Genomic DNA, 11,433 nt, shown 5'->3' with positions numbered 1-11,433 from the left:
CCCGCTGCCCGTCGGGCTCCGCCGCCCTCGGGGGAACCGCGGCGGGTCGGGGAGCACGGCCGGGGGCGCCGCCTCGGCCTTGCGGCGTCGCAGTGAGGGCTCAGTACCGGCGGCGAGGGGCACCGCCAGGCGGCGGGTCCCCGGGGGCTCACAGCCCGGAGCGTTTGCAGCCTGCGGCTTCGCGGGCCTGCGGGCAGCTTTGCACCCCGGTGCCCCTTCATTAGCCTCCTCACTGGGTGCAGGCCGCGCAACACGCGAACGGCTGGTTGGACTGCCTCGGCCCTGGTTTTGTGGGAAAGCGAGCGTTAAATACATGGAAGCACAGGCACAGCTCCCGTGAGCTCTGTAAGAAGCTCCACATCCAGAGGTGGTTGGTGGCGTATTTTTTAGAGGTCATAAGACAAATGACTGCCTTTTCCGTAATCCCAGCAGGGATCAGCTGAATGGAGGAGCAAAGGTGTCTTGCTTTTCTAACTGAAGAACAGAACATGCTTAAACCAGGATTAGGGTATAAAATTCCCCTCTTGGAAGACACTATAGTACATTTTTTTCCAGTGTGATCTTCCTGTCCGTCATTGGGAAGTACCTTAGTACAGCCTGGACATGAGAAAGGTGGAAGTTTCTAAACACACTAAACAGATTTTTTCATTGATTTTTTACATGAGAAATGAACAAACACTTAGAGTGATGCTGCCATCATTTAAAAACCCACTGATGGCATGAAGATACCCCGTGCTTCATTTAAAGGCATATGTCAGGAAAAAAATCAGAGAAAACTTGGGGGGCCCTCATACCTTCAACTTTCTTATCAAGCAATCATTACAAGACATTTCTCTTTAGATGCACCACTTTTTGCACCTCTACTCTTTTCAAATGTGTGTAGAAACAAACAAATCTGAAAACTGGCAGCTGGCTGACAGCACTGAGTCAGTTGTTCACCCAAGGTGATCCCCAGCACAGGTGACCTGTGAAACTTCAGCAAGGCACCATAACTTCAGGAGCTCCATAACCTATAAATAATACAAACAGAGGGGATAGGAGGAGACAGATGAACTAGAAACAAATGGCTCCAGAAATAAATTTATTCTGTATATCAATGGATGGTGGTAGCAGCCAGCCCTTTGCAGCAGCATAATGCAGTCTAGAGAACAGTCAGAATTTGCTTTGTTGACGATGTAATTACTATGAGGTCCAAGACAAGTGACCGAAGTGGTAGCTTCAGTTGAAGTAAAAGGAAGGTGCCAATGTAGCTCTATTAAGTTAATGACACTAGCCTTTTCAGAGAATTTGGCCTTGTATTCTTTCTTCATAGAGGAAAAAAGGATCTTTTGCAATCCTTACCCATGTGCTGCTACAGTGAAACAAGGAAATTTTGCATTTCAAAATGCTTCACATTTGCATCAAGTTGTCAAGTCATCAAGCAGTCTAATGCAAATGTCCGCAATTGTATAATCTCGATTGTAATTGACTATATACTGGTTAGATAGATCAAATTCTGGATATTCAGAACAGTCTCTGCCATCCCACTTTTATTTTTTACACCAGCTGATGTGTAGTTTTCCAAATGAGTTGCTGAAGTTGGAGGGAATGTTCCACTTTCTTTGCCAGTTTAGTAGGAAACAGTGTAGGAATCAAATGCAATTTCAGCCCTTGCAATGTTTCCCTTCTTTCCTTTTACATGCACTAGATGAAAAACCGACAAGTCTGAATTATTCAGTGAAAAACTGTAGAACACATACATATGAATCTGACCAAAAAAAAAAAAATCAAATGGACCTTGTCTTCCTGTTAATAAAGCTGATTGAAAGGTGAGGGAATTTTGCTTACTCCAGGTCCACATGTTCATATTCAAAATAACTGGCAGTTATCCGACAAGGAAAAAAAGAAAGTTATAGGCAATTCAGTTAAAGACTTTGTGCTTCTCTACTACGTGCATTCTTTCCCTTTTCTGCCATGAATTTTTCGTGACCAGCTGCCAATCACAACTTTTTGCACACTTCCAGGTGCCAAGTTGGCACAATTTACAATACATTGTCACATTTGCTTGGATCTGAAAAACTGGTTTAAGCCAAAATTGTAAAAATAAATAAAAATTGAATTCATAAATTGCTGCAAAAATAACCATAGCAGGCTACAGAACTGTCTCATCACAGAGCAGGTCATGGTGTCAGTGTCTTAAGCACAGTCCTGGAGCTAACTCACCTTTTGGGATCTGATTTTAGCCTTTTCATGGGACACGCCAGGAAAGCGCTGCTTTGTTCAGAGTGCTATGGCTTTGTTCTGTGGGTTTTGGGTTTTTTTTTTCTTTTAACATAAGTGTGCACTAGAGTCCATCAGCTCACCAGATTGCAGGAAGGAAGCAAAAATGAAAGCAGAAGTTTCCTTACCCTGTTTCCCTACACTGTTTATAGCAAGACAGGCAATCCACCTACAAACGACTTCCCAAATTCAGTCTCCAGACTTTAGAAGTCCAGGTTGGAAAATGAGCCATAGTTATATATACACCTGTGAATCCAGGACTGCCTGAAGTTTACAGGCCCCAAGGTATGTTATATCAGCAACAGAGTTCCATGCAGTGAACCCCTGGCCAAGAGCCGCATCCGCAGTAAAAGCGAAGACAGACATACGCAGCCCGGCCACGCGGCATTGGAGATGCTCTGGGGGCTGCCAGGCTGGTTTGCAGCAGTGATTTGGCACCCTCAGCACTGGAGAAAGCCTTGACAGTGGGTTTCTATCTGAAGTTAGAACTGCTAATGACATTTTTTTTTGCTCTGTCTGGTTTCATCACCTAACAAATCTTTTGAAAATGACCAAATTAACTTGCACAGAAAAGTGATAGAGAGCACAATTTAAAACTTGTAACTCTTAAATGGAAGTAGACATGTAATAGCTGCTTAGCCACTGCACTTCAAAGCTGAGAACTATTTCTCCTTGCTAACATTTGATGTTCTTTAAAAGGGTGAATTATCTAAATAATTTGTGCTTTATTTAACAGAAATTTCCAATAAACCTCATTCCTTCACTTTGAGTTATGTCACTTCGTGCCACGTGACATGAAGGCATTGATGTAAGTTTGACAGGCAGTACCAATGCTGACATGTCAGTCTGAGAATTTATGATAAATTACATGCTACAGATATTTTTAAATCTACTGCAGATTGCCAAGAAAAAAAAAAGTCTTTAAGATGTGTAATTATGCTGGGTGCATCTTTAGATTGGAAACAATTTAGTCAATTCACATAGTTATATTGATTCAATGTTCAGGCTGACACTTAATCAAAAATAAAAAGAAAGGAAATTTATATTGAAATTTCCCAACTAGCTCCAGTTACAGTATATAGCAAAGGAAAGTGAGATGTGTTAGTGTAATATTTTTCAGGTTTTTTTAAACACTTTGTCATTAAATAATACTGTTAGCATTTAATACTTTGAAGTAATCTATCTCAAACAGATCTCAAGAAAGAACGGCCCCAGCTGAATAGAGAATGAATTGCTTATAAAAATTCTTTTCCAGCAATGAATGCAACATGGCAAGGGGAACATCTTGCACCAGAAGTGCTAATTGATCTAAATCATGATTTTTTTTTCTTTTTCTGGGTTTTGGGGTGGGGTTTTTTGGTAATCTCATTTTTGTATAGATCAGGTCCTGCCTTATAATTTCTTTGTAATCTCATGTGTGAACTTTAAAACATCTGTTTTGTCTTCAACTTTTTTTACTCTCGTAAGAGAAGAAAAAGGGACTAAGTGCCTAAGAACTACTCAAATTAGTGAAACAATTCTTTTTCAAGGCAGAAAATAAGCTTATGGGGGGGACAGGAAGAAAGAAAAAAAAAAGAGTGAACTCCATGTGCTAATCACACAAAATTGTTCTGTATATTAAAAATACATCAATGTTGTAGAACACTAGAAAATTCTCTTAGTCACTTAGTATTGACCTAAATGTACCAGAATTCAATTAGTTCAATTCTTCTTCAATAGCTAACCATCCCAAAAATCAAATCATGAAAACAGGCTGATGAGTGAAATGAGTAGATCTTTTGTGGTTAGAGATGACTGTATCTGTAGAATCATGTTTGTTTACACTAGCTGAACTTCCATGCTGTACAGTTTTCACTATAAAAACTTTTGTCTTTCAGGATACATGAAAGGAGTTTGATTTTGGTCCAGTTTTCACTAGAGAGATGGAAGAGTGTCACGGACACAGCATCAGCTAGTACTGGTAGCAGTATTTTCAATAGAAGAGCCTCCACGAACATCGTGTTTTCGACTGCTGAACGTTTTCCCGGTAGTGCCGTGTGTGCTACTAGAGCACTCCATGACAGTTTACACTGTTGCCACCTGTTTTGCAGACAAAGCTAAATTCATGCTTTCCATAGTTTTTCTTTTAGCATTTGCATTCAGGCTACTTTTATACAAACTAAAATACAACAATTCTTCTCAAAGTCAGAGAATCACAGCCTTTCCCTGAATGTTAGCACAAGGACAAAGTAAGGCACTGCAGGAGCAAGGAGATGATGGAACAAAGCCTTCAGCTTCACTTCAGGGGAGTTCGCACTTCTGCTGAGAAGGATCTCCAGCTTCCTGGGAGTTTCAGGTCGAGGTACATCTCAACAGAGGACAGCCTGACTGTCCTGGATCAACCCACAGACCTGATAGCTAAATCCTGCGTAAATGCATGTAAGGAGAGGCATATTGTGAGACATCCAGGCCCAGCACCATGGGCAGAACAGCAGGCAAGGGAGACACGGAGTGAGAAGAGATGGTCTTGTTCTCTGTAGCGCGGTTACATCCCGTGGGTTAATGCGTAACAGAGCTGGTCTGAAAGCCAGATTTCTGCCTCCTGTCTGTTTCAAAGACAGCTCATGGCAAAAAAAAAAAAAGTCAGTAATACAACTTTACCATAGCCATGTTTACAGACTATTAAATGTTTAGAAGATGCTAGGTGCAGAAGGCCAGAGTTTTGAAGCGAATGGATGTGTATCATACAAATGTTGGAAGCACGCAGGCCTTGGAGATCATTCTTCTCAAGGTCATGTTTTTCTGCTCAAAAGCTTTCATACTGCAGATGAACTCTGAATTCTTAGTCAGTGTATTTGAGGTAGAGGCCAATAAAAGTTTTACAGTTGAAAAGGGCCAGAATTAAACATGTCACATTTCTGACAGAACTTGATTGGCAACAAAAGGGCTGGGCTTACATTTAAAAAAAAACCCAACAAACTGCTAGTAAAGCCTCAGTTGAGCCTCCACCCAGAAACCTGAGAAAAGTAAACTAAATTAAAGAACTCCACCTGCTCAGTCAGTTAGGTTTCCTCATTCGTGAGCACAAATGAAGCAGCTTAAAAAACACTAGTTTACCAAAGAAAAAACAGAAAAATAAGGTAACATATTAAGGGCATATGCATAGTGCTTGAACTGTACCTTTAACCATTTTTGCAGTTCTCTGCTGGATCTGGCCAGCTGGTTGGCTCACTCCCAGCAGAACCTGGCTGCCTGTCCAACTGCCCTCTGGAAATAAGCACTGCAACATTGTTGCTTCCAATTTCTCTTATTTTACCTTTTAGGGCATACATGGCAATGGGAACTAGCAATCTCTTTGTATACAGGAGGCTCTTAAACAATTTCTCCTCTAAATCCACAGCATTTTAGCAATTTCTGCTTCATGAGAGACTCTAAACAAAGTAACTTTTTTTTTTCCCCTTGCATATAACTTTTTCTCTCTGATGCTGGAAACTGTTACCTTATATTAGGGTAATCCCTCACCCTAAGTACTCCTAGGCATAATTAATTAGTCCAGACTTTAATACCTGGTTTCAAACAGCTCTCCATGATATGCCTCTTGATAAAATAAAGCAAGCCCTCTCTCCATCATAATAAATCAATGCATGTGGAATAAAGGTGGTACAGACCTGACCAAGGGTTCTTCACATTCATCACCCTTTTCCTACAGGGGATAATATCAGCAGCAAGCTTCTCCTCTTGGGTCACCTTCTCTTCTAGACTCCTTTGGTAGAGGAGCCATACTCTGCACATCAGCTGCCAGGCTTACAAAGAGAATCAGCATTTCATGTGTTTTGCCCTGTAGCTCTATCACCATCAGCTTCACGTCACCCTGCCAGGAGCCCTGCAGACCAGACACACAAGCACTGCTGTACTTGAAAGGGCCCACTGACACTACAACCTGACATGACCAATCTCCAACCTGTAACCCTCCAGACCTCCCTATATGAACTAGTGGCTTACAAGTTCCACCTGTCAACCATCACACTCAGGTCCTTTGTTCTCTCTTCAACAGAGGGAGGTATCACACAATGTGTGGCAGGTATATTGTATTAACACACTGGTGAAAGCAGTGACTGCAATAGAAAGGATTAAATGCATAATGTACAGTTAGGCTCAGATAATTTTACTTGGTGAAAAAACCAGTAACTTCAAGAGATACAATTCTCTAGATTATTGGTGATAGGCAAGATGACATCATTGTCCGCTTGGTGTTTAACCTCCTGGTGACCATGTTGGTAGGACCCACTGGTGCATTTCTGACCCTTTCGCAGCTATGTTTTTAAGCACTTCAAAGTAACTGGGAGACAGTTGTTACTGGGAGAGAGTAGCCACCCTTCTTGCACTGGACAGGTTTCTATTTTCTTTTATTGGGCGTTTAATCACTTGAGACGAACGGCTAGATCTCGCTGGCTGCAGCTGCTGCGCCGAGGACATGGCCGAGGGCAGTCACCTCTTGGTGGGCGTCCTGCAGGGAGGGGGCCGCTGCCACACGTGGCGGATGCTCCCGGCGCCGAGGCTGCTGTGCGGCAGAGCAGTGCGGCCCTGGGGACGAGCCCTGGGGAGCAGACTGGAAGCAACAAGGACGCGGTAAGGCCAGGTTCAGTACACGCATCTGTTTCAACTGGCTGTGCCTGTCAGGGCGACGTACAGGCGAGCGGCCAGCCCTGAGGAGGGGTTCGAAGGACACCGCGGTGCAGGGCTGGCACGGCTCCATGGCGGGACCTGCTGCCCGGCACCTGCCTCAGCCCATCTCCCGGCCTCCCCCATGACCGCCCCGGGGGCTGGCAGCACCCCAGCACGCAGCGCCGTGCCTCTGGCCGGAGGGAGCAGGGTCTTTCCCTGGCTCTCGGCATGTCTGAGGCGGGGGTGCTGGGCCCCAGGGGACCCGAAGGCAATGGGGTGTGCACGGGGGACATCCCCTCCCTTAAAGAAATCGAGCAGCTCCTGAACACTGGGCGGCCTTCTTGCAATCACGTTGATGAAGTATGGCCTAATCTCTTCTTAGGAGACCTGTAAGTACGGCACACCTCTGCCATACACACTGTGTGTTAGCATGCCTCATAGGTGCGGCTTTAGACAGCTCATAGTTTTGCTAATTGCTGTCATTTACACTGCAGACAGCACAGTTTCCGAGATAAAATTATGACTAAGCTGGTACTTGCTTACGGATTAGATCTTAGAAGCAATGAATGGGCTGACGCTCCAGCAAATGGCTCGGGAGATGCAATCGCAGAGCTTCTCCTGCTCCGTGAATATCTCTGCAACCATCTCGATTTCTTTGTGTTTGACTTTTCCTTAGAGTAACAGCTCACAACAGATTTGTTTTGTGGAAGATGGGTGTGACCCATGTTTTAAATGCTGCCCACGGCACAGCGTACAGCCATGGAGGCCAGGACTTTTACGGAGCGACCATTGATTACTATGGTATACCAGCCCACGACCTCCCAAGCTTTGATATAAGCCAGTTCTTTTTCTCCGCGGCACAGTTTATCCACAACGCCTTGAACACGCCAGGAGGTACGAAATTATTATTGGTTGCATTATGATGTGAGTTGGCAGCCTCTCATAACAGGTAGGCTCCACCAGCTCAGTGGTGGATAAGTCACCTACATGGTCTCCTGTCACCTACATGGTCACCTGCACGGCGGGTGGCAGGAGGAGGGAGTGCTGGGTACGTGTGTGCAGCTCTAACTAGGTCCCAAAAAGCTGATGTGAGAAAAGGGATGAACAGTGCAGGAGAGACCCAAGAAAAATATCTGGAAGGAAAGGCTGGTTCAAAAAGGGAGAAGCAAAACCATACATTTAAAATGGACACCCTCTTTTGAGACCCTCTTATAGCAACTGTATGTTTAAGAACAAATGAATAAAGAGACACATGTCCAGATTTCTACAGCCACCAGCTGCATGAAGAGGTTCATATATTGCAGATGAGCTTCTTGTGTGAACAGGGCCTGCAGGGCTCTGCCCTCCAGGAGAAAATTTACCTTTACCCAAGGAGATTTATAGTGTGTTGCACAAGAGACTGAGCTTCTTGGCACTGGTGCAATAAAATACTAATTAACCTGTATTACATAAAAGACCATTTCTTAGCATGAGTAAACTGGCATTAATGGAGCTGTCTCAGTCTGTATCACAAGTTCTGCCTTTGAAAGAGAATTACAGTCGCAGCAAATTGCCTTATTATGCAATGGTACTAGGCCAGTCATTTTTCTTGGTGGCTAATGTGTTCGTTCCATCCTTTCAGGCCAGATTTTAGCATTCTTCTCCACCAAAGTAAGCTGCTCTGAAACCAATGAGGCTGATTCTCTTCTTGCTCACAACAGAACAACTTCATTACTTCAACAGGGTTTTCTTTGATTTACCAGTGTTTCTGAGATCAGGTTGGGCTGTCGTGGCACTTCTCATATGAGTGTAACAACTGCAAATTAGCCTTAATTGTTAGCAGTTCATGTGATCTATCAGAAGGGTAAGAAATACATCATGTTTGCTGTATTTCTCTCCATCTGACCAAGTTGGAGAAGGCAGAAGGGGTTTGGCTTCCCTTTAAATTAAACTTCATCCACTATACTGCTTCTCTTCTATGGTTATAATTTTTTTTTTTTTTTTTTTAACCAGCTAAAATTTTGGTACATTGTGCAGTTGGAGTAAGCAGGTCAGCTTCCCTAGTCCTAGCATATCTCATGATAAATCACCACCTCTCGTTGGTTGAAGCCATCAAAACAGTGAAGGAACATCGATGGATTTCACCCAATCGTGGCTTTCTGAAACATCTGCGAAATTTGGATGTTCAGCTACGGCAAAAGAAGGACTGCTGAAAGGGCAAACCTATTTACATTCACTTTTCTGAATTTCAGCCTTCATAGCCATTGCACATATGCTTCCTATGATCAAAGCATGTTGAAAAAAATGAAGAAAATTATACGTCAATGAAAAAAGTCAACAGAACTATAAACGGATTAATTCTGATAGCTCAGTTCCTCCAAGACCAGCACAGGCAACATCACCACTGTAAGCACTGTGTGCTGCCGAGCTGCTGTGCCTACCGTGGGGCTATCAGCTCACTCCACTGGAGTGGCTAAGACGGACCGAGTTTGTTCCTGGTTTGTGGTAATGCCAGAGGCAAGTTCAATAATTGCATCTAGCTGTACAGTGTGTTTGAGTCCCCTTTACTTGGGAGTATAACATAACCAGCTTCCTTGGTTTGGTTGCAGTTCTCATATGCGTGTTCTCAATAAGAAAAGCTTTTTGTGTTTCAGGCCTGGTGATGTGGTGAGGGCAATTTCTTAAGATCCCAGACACTGCTACAGAAACCTTCCTCTTTCACTGGTCTGCTAAATATTGCAGTGCTACGGAAAGCTGTGACAGTCCAAAGACCCACACCAGCAGAATAAACTTCTGTGCAGCTCTCTGCAGTCTCTGGGTCAGCAAACCCACAAACCTTTTCTTGTGTAAATATGTTTTCTGCAAGATAATGTATATTATGTAGTATATTGAGGACATTAAAAAAAATATGTCAGATCTTCAAAGCATTTTGTAAGCTTGAACTCATTAGTTCACTCTCCCTCCAAATTATCCCAAATCAGTTCTGTGTAAGTGGCCTTGAATCATCCCTGGTTTAACATCAGGTAGGAACTTAGTTAGCTTACATCTGTGGCTAGGCTTAATTGATACAGATTAGTTTTAAGCTGTTTTGAGGATGTCGCTTTCCCTACCGCCAGTTAATCGGTACTTAAACCAATGTGATATTTAATACAGCAACAGCATTTGAAATTCATGCTACCACTCTGCCTGAAAATTATCTTGTTACCTTGTGGTGAACCATGAAGTGATAATTGAATCTATTTTTGCCCTTTGCTACTGGCTTGATTTATTGATTAGCTGAACTTACAAACTTTCCCTGCCTGATTAAGTAAATACATTTCTGCTTGCTTGTTTGCATTTGAAGCATCAGTTCTGATAATTTTCCTTTCCGCTGGAAGAGACTTGCAAGGTTATTAGAAGACTTAAATAGTAGTGACTTGTGAGTTGAACCTCTTCCTTCCCAGACCCCCTATCCTCCTTAATTCTTGGAGAGATTATGACATGAATGCTGATTCTGCCTAGCACTTATGGGAATGTAGAAATCCCTCCCTCTTTCAGTGTACACAAGTGCTTTGCAAAATAAGCATATTTAAGATCCTTTCACAGGTCTGTTTGACTGTTCAGATTTTCCTAAATCTGACGAGAGAAAAAGACATTGTAGTGTAAAAAGATCAAATAGAAATCACATTTAAAACCCAACAGTGCTAAGGCAATCTTTATACCTCACAAAGTAGCAGAGTGGTAGAGAAGGAGCTGGGTTTGCTTTGAAGTTCTCCATTAGAGTTAATAGGGATTTACATGAGTTAATATTTCATTATAATTTATACTTCATTCACGTTATGGTAGGTTTTAGTCTGGAAACCTTTTGAAGACATGGCATTGAAAAATCTGAAATTCATGTGAGTGAAATAATGCATCTTAATGGCTTTAGGCTGGGCAAAATTAGACACATGTGAGCAAGATTAATGGAACCTCCCATCAGGATAATGCTCTGCATGCCCCTGAACATCTGTCCCACAAAGCCACAGCTGTGAAAGCTGCTCCTGTTGTAAATTAGTACCTGCTCTCAGCGATACTGCTCATCCTGGGAGAGTATTGTTTCACCAAGGTAGAGAAGAGAAGAGTACAGAGCAAAGCTGAGTCAGTATGGCATCCATACCACCAATGACATGATAGTGATCATGTACTCCAAGACTTACTTACCCCAGTGGAGGGGATGAATGAGTTAGAAACTCTTTTCAAGGGCACTGGCAAATCACAGAAGTGTTTTTAATCTGTGGAGTGTTGCCTATATTTCCTGCCTGCCTGTATTGCTCCCATCCTTATATACAGTTTAACTTTTGCTCCAGGTCTGCTCAGGGAAAAGATTCCAGTCAACATAAGCAAAAGAGGTAGAATTAGTCCTGTAACTTCATGAAACAGAAAAAGCTGTCTGCTGTGATGTGCTAGGAGGAACAGAGACCTTCTCACCTGTCACACTACCCATAGTTCAGGTCATGATGTGACGTGACATTAGTGCTTCATTGTTTTCCACTATCAGCAGGAAAACTTATATTTCAAATATTGGTTTGG

General features: G+C 42.9%; 1 protein-coding gene across 1 annotated transcript; it reads left to right on the top strand.

Annotated features, from left to right (window-relative positions):
• The first annotated feature begins 7,104 nt into the window (after positions 1 to 7,104).
• On the top strand, positions 7,105 to 10,082 carry DUSP13A (dual specificity phosphatase 13A). Its single transcript, XM_010300937.2, has 3 exons — positions 7,105 to 7,292; positions 7,580 to 7,797; positions 8,896 to 10,082. Exons 1-3 carry the CDS (start codon positions 7,132 to 7,134, stop codon positions 9,093 to 9,095), a joined length of 579 nt encoding a protein of 192 aa, XP_010299239.1. The 5' UTR covers positions 7,105 to 7,131; the 3' UTR covers positions 9,096 to 10,082.
• The last annotated feature ends 1,351 nt before the right edge of the window (positions 10,083 to 11,433 follow it).

Source organism: Balearica regulorum, chromosome 7 (assembly GCF_011004875.1).
Source record: "Balearica regulorum gibbericeps isolate bBalReg1 chromosome 7, bBalReg1.pri, whole genome shotgun sequence".
Lineage (NCBI taxonomy): Eukaryota > Metazoa > Chordata > Aves > Gruiformes > Gruidae > Balearica > Balearica regulorum.
This window is presented reverse-complemented; position numbering and strand designations above follow the sequence as displayed.

Bases quoted from the DNA above. Each gene is read 5' to 3' on its own strand.
- DUSP13A (XM_010300937.2), top strand. From the start codon at position 7,132: ATGTCTGAGGCGGGGGTGCTGGGCCCCAGGGGACCCGAAGGCAATGGG. The intron at 7,293-7,579 runs GTAAGTACGGCA...ACTTTTCCTTAG, and splicing joins AATCTCTTCTTAGGAGACCT to AGTAACAGCTCACAACAGAT. The intron at 7,798-8,895 runs GTACGAAATTAT...TTTTTTAACCAG, and splicing joins CGCCTTGAACACGCCAGGAG to CTAAAATTTTGGTACATTGT.